General features: G+C 42.1%; 1 protein-coding gene across 1 annotated transcript in view; it reads left to right on the top strand.

Moving 5' to 3' along the window:
- Nucleotides 1-9: 9 nt before the first annotated feature.
- Nucleotides 10-18,934, top strand: part of PIGL (phosphatidylinositol glycan anchor biosynthesis class L) — a gene marked incomplete at its 5' end in the record, with an annotated part of 52,679 nt that continues 33,754 nt past the window's right edge. The window contains 2 exons of the mRNA XM_042026593.1: nt 10-154; nt 3,134-3,233. Coding sequence (XP_041882527.1) covers nt 10-154; nt 3,134-3,233 — 245 coding nt within the window. The remainder of the gene's footprint in view (nt 155-3,133; nt 3,234-18,934) is intronic.

Below are 18,934 nucleotides of genomic sequence, written 5' to 3' on the forward strand. Positions count from 1 at the left end.
GGGCGCGCGCGCGCCGGGACCCGCGTGGGCGCGCGGGGCGGGCGCGCGCTGGTGGTGACGGCGCACCCCGATGACGAGGCGATGTTCTTCGCCCCCGCCCTGCTCGGCCTGCGCAGCGCCGGGGCCGCCCCCGCCGTGCTCTGCTGCTCCGCAGGTGAGCGGGGACCACCCACACACCCACACACCGCCGGGGCACGGGGAGGCCGCCGCGGTGGCTCCCCGCGCGTGTGGCCTCGCGCTGTGACGCGGGGTGGAAGGTCCCCGGCTGTGGGGAAACTGAGGCACGGTGCGGCCGTCGCCCGCCCTTCCCCGTCCCTCGCCTCCCCTCTCCTTTACAAGAGCATGTCGTGACGGAACAGAAATGAATGTGTTCAAATTGAAAGTTGCAACGCTGAGGCGCTTTCAGACTGTGTGGCAGTTTTCAGTGGGCTGTAAAAGGTGCTGTTTAGCACAGCCTTTTGGCATCTCCTTGTAAAAATGTCGTCTTGCAGAAGACTTGTTTGGATGATCCAGGTTTAATGTCGCGATACATTCACTGTAACACATCTAAAAATAGCGGCTGCATTACAATCCGATCATGGAACAATAGCCCGGAAGGGAATGCGAGGCCGTGCTGTCCATCAGTTGATCTGGTGGCAGCATTGATGTGTCTTCATTTGCTGCAGACGAATGTTTGTTCTCCAGAATGTCCGGGGAGGTGCCTCAGCCTGTGGGGTCTGTGTCAGTGCTGCTTTAGCTCTCCCTCAAATCACTTTTTCCTGAGTCACTGGTGTAATTTAAGCTTGTTTGTTTATTTTTTTCGTGCCTGACAGGAACACGGAAATCAGAGTATCCCTTTGTAACGGCCTCTTACATATTTTAGGACTGTTATCTGCCTCTTCTGTCTTCTCCAGACTAAACAACCTGGTTACTAGCGATCTTCCCTCACAGATCATGTTTTCTAAACCTCTAATCATTCTCAGCACTCTCCTTTGGACTCTTCCTTTGGTTCGTGTCATTTTTTGAAGGGCAGTGATCACAAACTGGAAGCAGCACTCCTGCTGAGGCCTTGCTCGGGCTGAATAGAGTGGAAAGATTCTTACAGGCTCCACTGTTTGCCCAGAACAAGAACTTCTCACAGCACATGACACTTTCGTGTTGTTCTCATGATCTGCTAAAGCTACAGATTGTTCTACAGAACCATCTGACACCTGATCAGTTATTCCATTGTTCAGGTTTTTTGTGCATAAGAAACAACCTCTTTTGAATTGATCTTTCAGACCATATAGCTGTACCAGAATTCTTACACTGAGAGTTGCTTGCCTTTGGGAAAGAGCCCTTTGTGCCTTTGGAGCTCCAGCCAGTTCACTGCCAGTTCACTGTCATTTCCAAAGCTTTCTGTCCTGTCAGACCGTCTAGGTGAGGAGACAGGGATTAAACTATTGCCGAAGTCCCACGGTGTGGTGGTTCACTGATGGCTCTGCACACTTCCCATTCAAGATTCAGTGCAGAGCTTTCATTGTCTCTGCTGAGGGAGAGAGGTCTGTGCATCCCCTTTGGCTTTTTCACAGCTAGGGGGAGATTACTGAAGTGCAGCTCTGACATTTCAGTTTTGGGGACTAATACACTGCTGCTGGTAGATAATTGTCCAAAGAAGTGTTGTGTTTCTGTTTATTTTGTTGAATTTTCTTTTCTCTTTACTCCTGATTCAGTGACATGACACATTCAGTGTGTTTGATGTTTCCTTCTAGGTACTCTCTCACTTGTAAGGAAATGAGCAGCCCATGTAGGGGAGAGCACCTTTATGAGCTAAGAGATTTTTATTTTAAAAGCCTCTTACTAGTCTTGTGGGTGATTCAGATGGTTCATCCTCTCATTGTTTGAGTGATTGATGATGACAAGTGAGTTGATCAAAGACACTGCAAATTGTTAACACTGAGACAAAATCATTACTTAAAAACCATTCTACTTGCAGTTTTCAGTTATCAATCAATTTGACTTAGAAATGAGTTAGAATTACAGCACTGGGAAAAAGAAATCAGTCTTTGACACACTGAATAATCTTAGATTGAATTAATAACTCAGTCTAAATGTGCTCTGCTCTCTGTAGTAGCTGACTCTATTGTGAGTGCTCATGGATGAGGTCCAGCAGCATCAGCTATTCAGCTGGTTTTGCTCTCAGTAGCTGCCCATTTTTTCTTGTAAGCATTTACATATTCCTGATGTCCTGACACATTTCTGCAGCTGTGGAACTGTTCCCTTGACTTCAGCAGAAGGCTGGTATTTTGAGAGCAGTGGTACTGTTTGGATAAAGCATCACCTGCAGTCAGCTGTGACACTGCATTGCAGCAAAAGCTGTTACCTTACAACACTGTGTAAAAATTAGTCTGAAATGAGCCCTCTTGTACTCATTCAGTCATTCCAGACAAGGTGCACACTTCAGTTAATTCTGCTGGAGCTGGAACATGCAATCCAAGGTTCGTCCCACAGTCAGTCGCTGTCAATCTCCCAGAGTCATTCACTCACAGGCTGTGGGAAGAGGCTTTTTTTTTTCTAGTTACTCTTTCCCTCTTCGAAAATTTTACAAAGCTTGCTAGTGATGGCTCAGATTGCAACACTGCTCCAGAGAAATTCTAGACTTAGATGACTCACACCCACAACAATAAAAAAGTTCTAGTGTAATTCAAGACAGCTGACTACGGACTTGAATCACACATTAATACTCAACTGTATTTTTTTCATTTTATTGCTTCAAAGTTAAAATTGAGTTGCAAGTATTGCCCTGCATAGAGCAACATTCTGGAAGGGGCATCACAGCTCTGGCAGGGACTTTGCATGGCTGATGCCAAGAAAAAATAAGGGAATGTTAGGGCAAGATGAGAAGAAAATAATTCAGTGAAGAGGGAGGCAATGTTTTAAGATAATGAATCCATTTCCCTGTTAGTTGTTGATCTCTGTTAGAACTTTTCCCAACTGCCTTTATCTTGATTACCTTTTCTGTCTTTTGGTTCTGTAAGTTTTTGCAATCTTGCCATATCAGTTTTGCTTGAATTTCCTCTCTGAATGGAACGAGGAAGAGGATACTGGACTGTTTGGACCCCTTGATCTGAACCCAAACTAAGTTAGATGGTGTTGCTGTGTTTGCTATTTTCAGGAAATTATTACAATCAAGGAGAGATTCGTAAGAAAGAGCTGGAACAGAGTTGTTGTGTCCTGGGGATTCCTGCTTCTGATGTCACAGTCATTGATCACAGGTAACTGGTTTTCAGTTCCAACACAATTCCATTGCAGTTTTAGATGGGGGTGAAGTTCACTTTAACTTTCAGGAGAGCCGACTGTGTTGTTCTAAAAAGCCTTGAGGAATCTCAAGAAAAACAGTATTAGATATTTTTGTTAATTCTTCTCATAAATCGAATTAATGCAAAAGACAATTGTTTTGCATTATGGGGATCCCAATTCCTAGGTGAAGCTCTGTTCATACAGCATTTAGAATAATAATAACCACACTTACTGGGATCTGGTGCTGTGTGTCTGGGCAGCATGATCACATTTTATTGTATAACAACTTGTTGCAGTGTTAGACAGACAGCTACGAATTCTCTGAATTGCCTGGGGCCAGTTTGTCTGTAGGTGGTCTTTGCACTTTGCAGGGTTAGTGTGGAATTCTATTATATTTATAATCTGCTTTAGTACTGGCTAAAGACAAAAGTGAATTGCAGTACTAAAGGCAGTCCACAATAACATGACAGTAAGATTCTTGAAAACTGAGCCATGCAGGATTTGTTTTTCTAAGGTGTGGTGTTGTTTTCTTTCGCTGTGTGTAGCTGCAGAGGTAGGTGACAGAGCTGACACTTCTCTGTGCAGGAACTCTCTTCTGGGAGGGTGATTTAACACTTTGCATCAGTGAAACTTGGAACTAGTGTTGTAAAGGCCTCTCAAATTGCCCAATCACTGTCTGTGTATAAGATCTGAATGAGACACTGATTGCTAGGAAACATGATACAAGTGGTTGTTTCACTTGTAAACAGCTATCACACAGCCCATAAAGAATATTTCTGTTTATGAAGAAATAATAGCAACATATTGATTTAAAGCCACTCCAGCTAGAAGAGTTAGAGTTGAAAAAAAAATCTGGCTCCAGGCAGGCCCTTTTCCCATGAACATATTTTCCCTTGAGCTAAGGCAACAGAAACCACAGTCCAGAATATGAATCTTTTTGAGTTCTTTGCTTTTTTTAGCTTTGGGTTTCTCTCCAAGTTTTCAGCTTGCTGAGGAAAACAGCATAGGAGTTGTTTTTCCTCTGGAATGAAAAGAGATGTTTCCGTTCACTTCGCATGAACTGGCTTTGGATAACTGCAAGTTTTGTAGTACAAGCATATGACAATGCCCAGAACATTCTGGGGAGGAATAAGGAAAAAGCTGCTAAGCTTTGCGAAGCATAAAGTCTGCTCAATGAACCATCTTTTGAAGTTAACAGAGCCCAGAAGCCACTTGGCCTTTTATCCTCTAAAGCAGTGTGAGGTTGGTTAGTGAGTGATGCAAGTTTTGATACTGCTCAGTCACCCCACACACACAGAGCCCAGAGAACTGCTTTTTGCAAGTAAATCTTTGGTTTGCTGTGGTAGGAAGGTGAGGGCCATTTCAGAGAAACCTCTTGGATGATGCCTCTTTCTTACCTTATTACTATTGCACACATTTCTGTACTGATCTGTGATGTCCCCCTGTGAAGGCAGTGCCTGAAATGACAGATCCATCCCATTGCCCAGAGGTGGGCTGGAATGTACATCACTGTTCCAAGAAACAGGTTTAGATTTGAGGTCTTTATCACTGAGTGAGATTGCTATGAGATAACCATCAAATCCTTCAACTTTGTTGTGCATTTGGGGAGTAAATGAAGTTCTTGATGAATTTTGCTCTGAGCTTGTTTACACAGCAAAGTTGTGTGTTTACAGTGCATTATTTACTGTGCCATAACTCACCATGTGGGATGCTCTTTATGAGAGACATCTGTGGATCAGGTGTTAGCAAACTGGTAGAGGATCAGGATTAATTTCTAGACCACACTGAATTTTTAGTGTAGCTAATTTTTAGATATGGTTTCCCAGTGGTTTCAACAAATCAATAGGACTCAAAGTTCTTGGATTCCCTAAGGTCAGTAGTTTTCCTGTGTCTCTTAAGACTTATGTAACTTACAGATTATACAAAAATATTTGCTGGTATGGCATTATGTGGAACTTGCTAAAGTGAAACATTATTTACCACTAGATTTCAATGTACATTCATGCCTACAGAATACAGCTCAGGAGGCTGTTCCTCCTTAGCATTTTGTCTTCTGTAGGCACTGTTTAAGATCAGAGCCCTTTGGCTCTTTAGTTCCTTGCTGAACTCTTCAGAAGATAATTTGCCATCAGTGTAAAGAAGGAGCACATTGCTCTGGGAGAGCTGCTGGCCTGCTGCCCATCTACCATTGCTTACACAAACACTACATGCTTTACATTAGCCAAGCTGCAGCTTTGTGTTTTGGTAAGGAAAGCCCAAAGGATTGCAAGATCTGGATCTGCTCCAGCCATTGTAGTGTGGAGCTGAGTCATGCTGCTTCCTCTTTCTTTGTGTGATCTACAAGTGAGTGAGTAGTATTTTCAAGATGTAAAAGGGGAAATAGATTTGCAAATCCAGGTGATTGACTTGCTCTGTCATCTCACTGGGCAGGCAGGTATAAAATCAACATGACATTTGGAATTGTGTGTGAACTTGTGAAGAGAAAGCTTCAGTCAGCCTATGATGAAATCTGAGCTAAACACCAAAGGCTTATTAAGCAGTGCCTTGCCTTAAACAATGACTCTCTCAAGTATATCCAGGATTCCCAGCAGGACCAGTTCAGTCTCTATCACACAACTGCTTTGCCCTGATCCTTCAGGAGCTGTGTTTGATGTTGCCATTTTGTTTATTATCTCAGTTAAAGACAACTCAAATGTGCACAAATATGGCCCCAAACTGTACCCACACTTCAGCCCTAGAGATCTGATGTGCCCACAAATCTCTGCAGAAAAGTTCTTTGCTGTATGGGACATGTCCAGGAGTGGGAAGGGCAGGAATGTCTGGGCATGCAGACGTGTTCCAGAGTAGTTTAGATTTGAGCTCTGGACTCTTCCAACTTGTGACTAGTACAGATCAGGCACCAGATTTGCAGAGGTGTCCCCTGAGCTGCCATGTCATTACCATAGCTCCCACACTACACCAACCAGCTGGGTTTTAGGGGAGAAAAGTTTCACAATCCATGTTTGTTACCATTCCCACACAAGGCTTAACACTCGGAGCAGCCCAGCTCAGAACTTGGGCTTGTATTGTTCAAAGTTAGTTTCTGGCCTGTCACAATTATTCCTGCTGCTGGGTAAAGGAGGAGTAGCAAGAGAGCGAGTTCTGAAACTCCTGTAAGATAGAAGTCACTTCATTAATTATATAAATGTTAATGTAAACTCTGGACTTCTGGTATATTTTATCATTTATGTGCTTCAACAGTAGATTTTCTTGTAAGTTAAGCTCCCATTTACAGTGGGCACATCTGCCAATGCTCTGGCTATCTATTATTCTGAAACATTGCACATAAACAGGAGATGATTTCTGAGCTGCTTTCACTTTCTGAGGAGAAGCAGATAAAAGAAAGCCCAAATTATTCTTTTTTTCTAATGTGTGTTTTGGGTTCATGGAAAGATGTTTTACTGCAGATTCTGAAGCTTTTGTGCACAGTTGTTCTGGACAGAAAGTAAAACTGACTATTTGCATCTTTAATATGACAGAAAATATTTGGCCCAAGTTTGCACTGCAAAGAAAATAATAGCTGAGATCTGTGTAAACTGGAAAATTTTCCATTCACAGTCCAACGCTTACGGCAAACAATGTTACATCTCTTTCCAAGTTTCCATGGAAATTGCACTCCCTTTGCTTTTTTGTTATTATTATTTCACTGTAGTCCAAAAGGGCTCTGATCACACACTGCACAGGAGAGAGGACATCTGCCCATGCACAATCACAGGCTATTTTTATGAGGCTGCAGAGAGGCTCAAAACCTTTTTTTTTTTACACTTTTATGTAATAATTCTGTGCTGTTTGACTCCTTTTTTCCTCCTATAAGATAAATAGGCTTTATTGCACTTCCTCATATTTAACTTCTAACAAACTTCCTTCCATGACCTCTCCATGGCAGAGAAATAAGTCTGTAAGGTCATGGGAAATATATATCCTTAAGTAAATAGTGTGTGTGTCTGGTTGTGATGATCACAAAGATACAAAAACACTCAGGCCCTTCAGAGAATGAAATATATCACTGGAAGTCTGAGCCTTTTTATTAGAATTCAGAAACACAGTCATTAAGTACATCCCATTGATCCAGTTTGGATTTGCTGTCCTTGGGTTTATTGATGGGAATGTGGGTGCTGAGTGCACAGAGCTGTGGGATTCTTAAAAAACATATTTATCTTACTTATTATGTGTTTCTATTACAAAGGTGATATTATTCCCTAATATTTCTTCTTTCCTGTTCTCATATTTCATATTTTGGGATCAGTATTTAATAGTTTTAATTCTGCTGAAGTAATTGTGGTAATGAGTTACATTTTGTCTTCCTAAGTTCCCTGTGGTATCACAGTTTGACATTTTATTTTATTGCTAATTCTAAAAAGCTGATCTATGTGCTGATTAAAATTGCTGCCATGCTTTATTCTGGAAGAGCTGCATATTTCAGGAGTGAGTGATGGGATTTTCTTAATCTTCCTTATCCCAGCAATGCTGTAAAGGCCTTTATTTTTTTGCAGAATTTTCTTTAATTAAGAACAACATTTGTGGGACCAGAAATCTTACATGTAAATTGATCACATGCTCAGTGTGTATTGCAGGGAAATCAAACCTACATCCCTTGAATCAGCCAAACACACTCAAAATCATCCTGAACACTAACAAGCTGCACCATGACAAGAAGGCACTTTGTCAGTCAGGTGGGGATCTTGATATTTATCAATCTGTAGCCAAATTTCATTTCTGTTTAGTATAATTCTGGAAATGTAAATTGTTTTCCTTCTGAGAAGACAATAAAATATTTGGCCACCTATTTTTATTTACATTTCTAAATAGATAATTTTTTCAAAATGCTTTCCCACATGGCAGCTCCTGCTGACATTTTAGGACCTCAAACATTTTATAAAAAGGATTATATCAAAGTCTGCCTTCAGGCATCTGCTTTTATAAGTGTTGCTCTATGCAATAATTTAAGAGGAAATTCTTCTGGGGATTGAGCTGTCTCACAGCCCTCCAGGAAAGCTGCTTTCTGAAACAAAGCCTTGTATTGCACTAAGTTAGGTTTAGCTGTTTTGTCCTAAGTTAGATATTTTTGTCAGTAAGGAAATCTGCCCTTTTGCTTCCCTGGGGCTGCCATGAGCCAGGTCCTTCCTCAGCTTTCCAGCAAAATGAACTTCCTTGCTGTCCACCAAGGGGAAGGGTCTGTGGTGAAAGGGAAAAAGATCTTTCAGTGCCAGAGGGCCACGTCCCCTGGATTCCCTCTGCAGGGCAATGAGCAATGGTACCTTTGAAAACACTCAAGGATTCTCCCTCAGATGTCAACAGAGACCTCTCACAGCACATCCGTGAAGTCACAGCAGGCACTGATTGAGGGAAAGAGCCTGGCCATAGAAGCCAAGGGCTCAGAATAAATGCAGGGGGAAATGAAGGAGTACAGCTAGAGGAAAAAATGGTTTATGGAAATCAAATCAAAATACTCTGCATTGAGATTTATACTTTTAATGCTCAAGATGATTTTAGCAGGATAAAAACTATGAAATACTGATCTCAAAACATGAAAGATGAGAATAGGGATTCCAGCCATCCCCTGAAGCTGATGAAAGTTTGATTTGACTTAAAAACCATCAACATTGCTAAGCTTATGGTAAGAAAAGAAATAAAGCTGTGCATAGTGGCTGCATTTCAGGAGTCTGGGGCTGAAGACAGGGGCATGCAGGAGAACAGGAAAATCCATTACAAGTATTTTTTTTCTTTTGTTCTTTCTTAGTTCATTCAGAACTGCCTTTTGCTATTCTTTCATGAATAATTTTTGAAAGTCCTCCATCTACATTAAAGACAGGCATCGTCTTCAGAGCAAAGAAAGCTCCAAGGAGCCATCCTGGATTTGCAGATGGTTCTTGTCCCAGCTTGCTGTCTCCTGGGGACAGAGATTTCCTGGCTGGGAGCCATTCTGTCACTAGTACACTTGTGTCCAAGCAGAAGGAAGTGTCTTTGGGTTTGCTGGTTTCCTGTTAAAACATTTTGAGTGGACTTTCTTCATGGTTTCAGGAAGCTATAGAAAGATACAGTTTTTAGATTAAAGCTATTTTCAGCAGTTATACCCAGGAGTACCCTTTTAAACACAGCAAACTACAACAGCCTCTTTATTTTGGTGGTTACACATGGAACAATTCAGTGTATTTTGCCATCACTGACCCTGAGGAACTAATGGAGAATGACAGGCGTTTTCCCTTTGCTCCTGAGGGTTCCCTGCTTTGATAGCCCAGCAACATCTCTGTTAGTCCCTCATTTGAACCTGCAGCTGTTAATTATAGGCAGACCCAAGTCTTCTTTCAGAGAAATGCTTCGCTCTTACCCTTAAAGAGTAACAATTATATCAAATAATCACAGCAAGTTAATCAAAAAGGAGGAGCAAACAGAAAAAAATCTAGCAGGAATTCTGCTTAAGCTTTTGAATCTCTGCATTCCTCCAAGCTTACTCAGGGAGAATATATTCCTATTTCTGCTGGGAATGCTCTTAACAGCCTTCTCACAATAATGGATCGGGCGTTAACGCCTTGATCATAACTGTGTGGTTTCTTTGTGGATTCTCATAATCTTATTTTAAGTGTAGCTACAGTAGAAAATGTGAGTGCCTCAGTTAAAGTAAAGCTGTGAGATCTGAGGCTGTGACATGCTTTGGAAGCATCACCCTTTGCATCTGCAGTGGACTTGCATTTTTTGCAGGTAATTACTCTACTGGAAAGCAGAGGAGGGGATTTGCATTCTCTGTTTGGCAAACTCCTCTTTGGGATCCAATCTAAAGAATTTCAGTTACATCAGTTCCAGTGGGGGTTGGCCATTGACTTCAGCACACCCAGGAATCATCACTGAAACAGTCAACAGGAGAAGACAAAGTCTTGTTTAAAAAAAAAAAAGTTGGTATGGGGAAAGTTGGAAAGGGAACTGTACAATGGGTGTTGTGTAAAATGTGTTTTCTCTTAATGACCTTCCAGTTCAGATTGGCTCTGTTTACATACAAATCAAAAGCTGGTTTGTCTCCCTGCCAGCAAAGCTCAGTCTGGGATCTGAGTATCCAGCTGTGTCTTTTGCCTCTGACATCCTCCCAGTAATAAAAGTTGTGTGGCTGGGATTTGGCTGGAATTGCAGATGATGTGTGAGCCAGAACTGAGTTCAGCCTTCTCTTCCTCTTCAAGACAATAGAAGTTAAAGCTTGTTTGTGTCAATAAAAAAAAGCATATACAACTCCTAACCCCTCAGGGACCAGATATGATGAATAAGATGTTCTTTTTCCATCATCACGTTTCTAAGCCTGACCAATGTTAGTGGTAAGTCTATGGGAACTCAAACTTTTGTCTTCCTCATTTCCAAGGTGGAGCAGAAGCTTTTGTGGAGTTTTACCTGTGAAGGTGCAGCATCCAGAGAACAGATATAGTTACAACAACCTTTGCAGTGTTCCCTCATCCAGGTTTTTTGTTCTTCACTTCAAACTCCCTGGAGGGTACAGTGTATTAAGTGCTGTCTTTGCTCTGTAAGCCTTAACAGCTTGCTTCCCTGCAGACTGACAAAGTGACACAGACAGGAACATCTTCTCAGGTGAAGTGGCATTACTGACATGCCTTGTAGTTGTCACTTTCCTGTTTCCTTCTTTTCTCAAACGCTGTTGTAGGAAACTCTGGAGTCATTCCAGGTCCTGGGTACTGTCTGGATGTAGGCAAAGCTCTCTCAGTTCATACAGGAGCAACAAGTGATTAAATTATTCAGTGCAGGGTCTTTCTTACAGCAACTGCAAGTTCTGGCTGCAGTCAGCAATTCCACTTGCAGGTTGCACATCGGTTGCCTCATTCTAAAAAACCCATTTGTAAAGCTCTATAGCAGTTGTTAATCTCCACTCTTCTGTTAATAAAACCCTCTTTGACACATGACTGAAAACTTCTCCAATTGACAGTGTCAGTGTGAGCCAGCAAAGGTGCTCTCAGCAGTCTGGAATCTGAGGCTCCCCAAGTGCTCCTACCTGATTGCAGTGGGTTCTGCTCTGCAGCAGAAGCATGATCCAGAGCTGCCTTTGGAAGCATCCTACAGCCAAAGAATTCCCATTTGTATTTTCTTGGCTGAGTTTGTTGTGACATGCCCTGTTATTTTTGCATTCTGGGTCCATTCTGAAGCTCCCCCAGGCATCCCTTCAAATGAAACATTGCATCACTGAGGAAGTGAAGCCATTACAAGTGAACACTTTCGCCAGACACTTGGAGCAAACACAATCAGCTCTCATCTTCCAGAAATGGACTTGCAAGTTGACATTGGAAAATTTGGGAAGAACAATGATCCTTTCTTGAGTGGTTTGATGCAGTTTTTAAAAAAGCCAAGCTGTGCTGTTGTTTTTTTGCCACATCATGAATGAAGGTTTTATATTTGCATAGGAGAAATGTTACCAAGCAAAGCAGTTGGAGCCCAGAGCTTCAAAATCCTTTGGAAGGAAGAGAAATTTTAAGTTCTCTGCTGAACTCTGCTAAGGTCTCTGACTTTCTCTGTGTCTTACTTTCATTCTGCAATAACCCTCCCTTTTTGCAGAGCTGTGGGGATGGACCAGTTGCTGTTTTCGTGCTATTCTCATGGTTTGAGACGCTGTATGAGTGTTGAGGATCGTTACTAGAGTTTTCCTTGGTAGTCAAAGGGTTAATTTTGAGATCTGATTTAGATTTGGCACAGGAGGAGGGGAGACAGAGGATTTTGTTCTGCAGGAAACTAGGTCAGCAGGTTTTTATTATTGTGCTCGACAGCCCAATGTGGTTTGCATTTAGGAATGAACTCGGCTGACATCGTGGATGGTCGGTTTCCCCTTCCCAGGACGCAGCCTCAGACAGCGCTCCATACATTTTGGCTTTCCCAAATGGAATGCAAGGGAATACTCAGCTGAAGAAGCTCAGGCCATCGTGAGTTTGTCAGTTATCTTTCTAGAGCTGTCAGTCAGGAGGGCTCAGGAACACAGAATGAGGTCCAAGATGTTTTGGAGAGGAAGAACAATAGGGCTGGAATATTTTCAGTCACTGAAGTGCATCGGAATTTCAGCGGTCTCCATTGCTTTTACACCCCATGGACTGATGATTGTTCTTACAGCCTGTGGCATTGTTTGGTTTTTGTTTGGATCTGGTCAGATTCTGATCTTGGTCCTGCCAATGTAAATTTGGAATAATTCCCTTTCTTTCTGTGAAGATCCTGCTGTGGGTGGCTGAGATCACTGTGTGGTCCTGCAGATAACCTTTAGGTGGGGAGTTTTCCATTACAACTTTTAGATCATCCTGACTGATGAAAGATTTGAATAATCCAGAATCCTTGTCACATCTTCCAGCTTCCTTGGCTGTATTTCCTGTTGTGTATTCTCTTCCCAGGCAACTGAGAATGCCTGCCTGTTCTACCTCTGCCTGTTGAAGATAAAATTGTGGCAGATATCATCTATATTGGACAATTCAGGCTGCTTTCCTTTACAGATTATTTTGATTTTACTGAATGATGAAAATCCAAGTAGTTATAACTTTAACAAATATCCTACATTGTTTTGATTGTAAGGATCAGATGAGGGTGGTGGAGCTTAAAAAGATTTAAGGTGAATCTTAAAAAGACATTACCAAAAAGATTGGTAATGCCTAGGAAAATTTCTGAGTAATGGGATTTAAGGCTGAGCATCTATTTCTAGTTTTATGCTCTTGTTGTTTTACAGACTTTAATGTGAGTTAATGGTTTTTCAGTATAATAAAACCATCTAATTCTGTCCCGTTCTACTCTTTATTCAGTTCTGGCATCAAGAAACCCAGACATTTTTGCAAACCAAGTTTGGCTTTTAAGGCTGAACAAGGAAAATACAGGCAGTACTGAGAAGAGCAGACAGCAGTAGGTTGCCAGCAGTTCCTGGAAATAATGGAGTTTCACAACCATTGCCTGCAGATTGGACATTTAAGGAGGAAAAAAATCCTTGTGGCTTGCATGGATACAATAATGAGAATGCAAAGTCTGTTGAGAAAGTTTATTATGGTAAAAATTCAAATGCCATTCTTGGGTTTAAACCAAAGAGCAGCATATCAAATGCCTCAGAATGATGACAGCACAGAAATAACACAGGTCAGAAAATTGCATGTGTTCTCTCCTGGATTGCATTTAATGCTGTGGTCAGCTATACATTTTAATTGTCCAGTTCTGAATCTCTATAAAACAGTTTCAGCTGCAAGAAATGTGCTCACAGAGTGATCTTTTGAAATGTGAACATGTTAAAGAGGGATGAAGAAAGGAGGTGTTTCTGCAATATCCTTGTGCTCTTCCCCTGCTGTGACTGAGAGCCAAGAAAACGCCAGCGTGTGTCAGAATGAGAGGCAGTGACAGGACTTGAGGCAGGCAGACACGTCCACACAATAAACAGCAGAGCTGAGGCAGCATTCTCAAAATTGCCTCCTGCATAATGAAACAGAGGAATTGTGGCAGAATCTCCACAGCTTCATTCAGAGTTGGCAAATTATTTCATTCAAATTCACAGCAACTCGGGAAATGTCATTGTGCTGCTGGAAGACTTGGGTTGTGTTTCCTATTCCTAAATTGAACTAAGTTCAGTTGAGCTCTCAGCTCAAGAAATGAGAGATGAAAAGACTCTCTCTCTCCTGCAGTGGCTCTCCAGAATGTATATTATATCTCTTGAGGCTGTCAGCCATGCAGAGCTTTCAGGATGTGACTCATAGGATAAATAAGTTTGGTCATTCTTGCTGTGAATAGAAAAAGGTAAAATCTTGTATTTTTATAAGAGCTTTTTCTTCCCTACATGAATTCAGAAAACATCCCAAGTCGTTAACATGCTGGAGCTGTCACTGAAAATCCAGTAGCTTCAGGGTTGAACAGAACTGTTAATAGAGCTCAGTGGTGCCATGTGTGTGAAACGTGTGCTGCTGAATATTTGTGCTCTTTCAAATGGATGAACTCGAGTTCCCAGACTGCAAACGAGGGTGGTAATGCAGAGGAGCAGCTCGTGTGTGTCAGCAAAGGAGCAGATGCTGGCAGGAGACCGGGGGATAAACAGATGCCAAGTAAGGCTGGTGCACGGAATGAGCCATTTGTGCCCGTTTGGGAGCTCTGCTGCAGAGAGGATGCAGCCTGCAGATTTAAGTAGGTTATGATGTTCTCCCCTATGGCTGGGACTGGAGGCCTGGCCAGTTAACTGCAGAGTGTCACTTTGTGGTACAAACATCAAAAAATCATCTTTCAGAGAGCAGTGGCTTCATATGAGTGCATTCCTTTTTTGTTTTCCAGTGTAACCCTATCTTTACCAATTAAAGTAACTATGCAATGGTTAGAATATGATCTCTGAGCTATGAGCACAGATCCTGTTTATCCCTTTTGTGGGATAAAATATATTTAGCCTTTGCTGGATTTGTAGTTATTATTCCTTCTTCGTGTTTTACGTGGTAATTAACCCTCTCCTTTGATAGTTGTTTACAGCTGGGAACAGGCTGACAAGAATGGTGCTCTTTGTTCTTCAGAAAGCAGGGAGCTGTGCCAGGTATCCTGTATCTGTTTCCCAAACTCAGCTAACCTTCTCCTGGGGCAATCCCAGTACCAGGAGACAGGGAACAGCAGTATTCTTAACATGGCTGCTCACTGCCAGTCTTTTGCAGAGAATGGGAATCAGCTGATTAATTTTATTGACAACTTATTGCAGGCAAAAGGTGCCAGGCTGGAAGCAGTGGTGACTGGCACAGGCCCCTCTCAGTAACTCTCACACCAGTGCGTGTTTGTGCTCTTCATCATTCCTGCAAGCTGATTGCTTGTATCTGTAAGAAGATTACTGCCCAGTGTAATACAACTTCTGGCCTCTTTCCTTGGATGCCAATAAGAAGATTAATTAGAACAGGGCTAAAAATGTATTCGTATTTAAGGGAGATATATTTTTACTGTGCTGCCTCATCTCTTATTCCACCCCAATCCATTACATGTTGTACTCAGAGTCCTCATGCAGCTTCTGCTGTTTAGTGCCCTCTGTACCTACAGGGAGGTAAGGAAAGACTTTTTGTCTCCATCCTCGTCCATCCTCATTCCAGGAGAATGTGTTGAGTTCTGGCAAGAGCAATCTGGAGCCAACACAGGATGTTTGATACAGGACATGCTCAACACCCCTCTTACAGTGGCTCACTCTGGGGCCACCACACAGCTCACAGGTGCTGTCTGCTTCCATGGCAGCTCTAAGACTGAAGTAATTTCCAGCCAGGCTTGGCAGTTGGACTTTCCCAGTGATCTGTATAAACCAGAAGTGTCTTGGGAGGTTTCCCAGTTGCACCATCCTGCTTTTGGTGTTTACAGCTACAGTAACTAACTTCTGACATTTATACCCAGCTGGTGCTCTGATTGCTGAGCTTGGTGCCTGTTTGCACATGGGGCCTTCTGATAAGGCAGGCATTTGACCTTGCTATTCTTAACCCATTAACATTTAGAAGAGTTGCTCTCCTCACCTCTGAGGCTGTGTTCCTCCCCCCAATACCCCTGTTCCTGCCAGATAAGATTACTCCTGGGTTATATATTGATCTAAAAGCAGAGTGCCAAATGCAGCCCACACCAGTTCAAGGGCAAACACTGAACCCGTACGAGTGAGTCCCTGTGCTCAGCTCAGGCGTGGGAAGTAGATGACCAGAGGCTCTTTTTGCCCTCTCAGCAGAACCTGGGGACAAGCACAGGGGTCTCAGTTCTTTACTGTACCATTAAATGACCAGCAGTAGGACCAGCCCAGTTTGCTGATGCTGCACCTTTGTGCCCTTTCCTCTTCTCCCTCTGCCTGTGAACAGATGAATGGCTTGAAGCGATCCTTACACAGAATTATCACAAACTCATTTGCTTGAGGCAGTGTATTCAGGAATCTGAACGTGCAAATAAGAGCCAAGATTCCTTTGTTTTAAGCCAAGCCCAGCTCAAGGAATGGTGCACTGTGTCACTTGGACCAAATCTCTTCACCCGTACGTATGTATTTCCCAGTTTTTGAGTGTCAGACAGGAGTAAGGAGCTGTTACTGCCCCTTCAGGTGTTGTTTGAGAGTCTCTTTTTCTAGTTCAATATCTTGGTGTAAAATACTTGGGAAACTGCTACCAGAATGATGAAAGAAGTGGAAAACAGGCCTAGTAGTGGATGTGAAAAATGCTTGAGCTATTTGCTTTATCCATGAGATGACTTGATGGTCACACAGGGGGACCAACACGGGGAAGAGATTTGGTGGGTGGGGTTTGTTGAAGTGTTACACACATTTTGTATGAGAATAATGAACACAGTGGTCCTGCTGGCTGTAAAAGTCTGTGACACTGATAATAACTACAGTCAGTCGCAAGAATTAATTAGCTGATCAGACAAGCCTGATTTTTCCCTGTAAAACCAAAAGGCACTGGAGCAGCATGGATCAAAATTTATTGCAATTATTAATATTTTATTATGTTAAATGGTTTAAAATAAACCATTGTGATTTAATATGCATTTATGACCATCTGTACTAAGAACTAAACTCCATATAGTCTTAACATGATAACTTACATGAAATTAAAGAGGCAGGCACTGTGCTTTTTCCTTCCACTGTTTAAGAGAAAGTAAAACGATAGAATGGATGGAGTCCTCTCACTTAGCACTAGACTATTTAGAGTGGGAGGCTTCTTTTGAGTTGTCTTATCATACACCCAGTAATTCAGAGTTGAGAAGCTCATTCAAGACTGAAGGAGGAAATCCTTTTTCATCTTGTGGTCTGTGAATAAAAATAGATGTGAAAGTCTGTTCTACTAATTTTTTAGATGCCTGAACAGCATGTGTGATCCAAAACCAACTGTTTTATCTCCTTAACTAAAGTTAATATTATCTTTGTTTACTGCGTGTGTTAGTTTTTAATACTGTGTTTTGATAAGCTTTTCCATTACTTCTAGAAATTCTGATATAATTTACCCAGTTGTTAGGAAACAATTATAAAACACTGTTATGACTTGGAGCTCCAGCTTCCATCTCAACTCAAAATTGCACAAACCATGACTAAAAGTTCATTTAGTGAGGAGAAATGCATCACTCCATGCCTGTTAATACAACAAACTGGGGAAATTAAATTTTATCCTTAGATAGAGGGTTGTTTTAGAAAGAACTAAATCACTTATTTAAAATGAATGGGTTGAAAACCACCTGTCCTGGGCTGCAGAAAGAGGTAGGTAGGAATTTTGCTGGCTTGGCCCTCACCGCAGCCTGGTTTGAGTTTTCTGTGTGGCACCATCACTTTTGTGGTGTCACAAACATCCTCTGGCCCTTGGAGCAGCTGAACTGAGAGGGACAAGGCCCAAGGTTGGGAATGCTCCTGCCAGTGCTTTGAGTTCTGTTTTACAGGGCTGTTTTCCTTTATTTTTGTCCTGTTTGAAATGTTCCATGAAGTAAATTTTTTATCAGTGACTCAGAGCAAACGAAAATTTCAGATTTTTATGATAAGATATCAAATATCTCGGCAAGCCTTCAACTGAAAATGGTTTTTTGGCTTACCCAGCATACTGTACTTGCTGAGATGGGAGTCTGTGAGCCTCTAGTTATGATTAAAACACCAAAAGCATGAACGTAGAAAGCAATAAAGTATTATGTAGGAGAAGATTCATTATTTTTGTGACTTTGTTTAAAGAAAGCCCAGATGTGGGAGCAGGTACCTACTGAATCAATCATTTTCTAAGCCACAGATGACCAGAAAATTAATTAAAAAGAAAGAATATGAAGATATATTAGAAAAATAAACATGCAGAACTTAATGTTTAAACAATGTTGCCCAAACTCATTTGCCCATAAAGTGATCTGCATTAACAGTAATTTATTTGGGGGTGTTTAACCCCCAGGATGTACATTCAGGAGATTGTTCAGTGGTTTCAGTGACTGGATTGCTCCAGTTTGCTTCTGCTGCAGAGTTTGTGTCAGGAAACAGAATTTCTGCCATTGACTGCAGCTCTGCCAGGATTTTCCTGAGGGTGTGGGGAGGATGAGGTGTGGGATGGGTGAAGGTGTGGGATGGATGAGGGCGTGGGATGGATGAGGGTGGGCGCTGCTCAGTGCTGATGCAGCAAGACTGCTTTTCTCACAAGAGCTAATTATGCCATTAGAGTGCAGATCTCTGCACCTCCTTTCTTTGTGAGCTTTATGCATATTCTGTGTGGTTTTGTGTGTCTGAGACATGCTCAAAAAATGTTCATTTACATGTTATGTTAGCAACAGGTGACCAGAGAAGTAAAATACTTCAGAATACTCAGATTTGCAGAATAGCACCAGAGTCAAGGTACTTTCTAACATCTCACTAGAATGTCCTTTAGTAATATCTAATAAACTTCCCTGGTTTCCTGGCCTATTTACAGTCCTTGTCCTTAACCCTAATCCATTTCAGAAGCTGTGTTTCCATTTTGACTCAGGGATTGCCCAGCAGGACATTTGTCTCAGCACACAGGGACAGCTGTGTTGACAGTCTCAGTGGCCTCGGGGCATTATAGGCTCTCTGTAATTAGATGAGACCTGTACATGCTTCAGCGCCTTCCAGTGAACTGAAACAACCTTTGTCTGGTTGGGATGATGAAGGAAGTGACCATGTTCAGGGGCTTGGCAGTCGTTTTGTGAGACCCTCTAAAGGACACATAAACTGCAAAACCAA

Source organism: Corvus kubaryi, unplaced genomic scaffold (genome assembly GCF_017639235.1).
Source record: "Corvus kubaryi isolate FWS band 111438036 unplaced genomic scaffold, C.kubaryi_AGA036_p1.0 37284, whole genome shotgun sequence".
NCBI classification, from domain to species: Eukaryota; Metazoa; Chordata; class Aves; order Passeriformes; family Corvidae; genus Corvus; species Corvus kubaryi.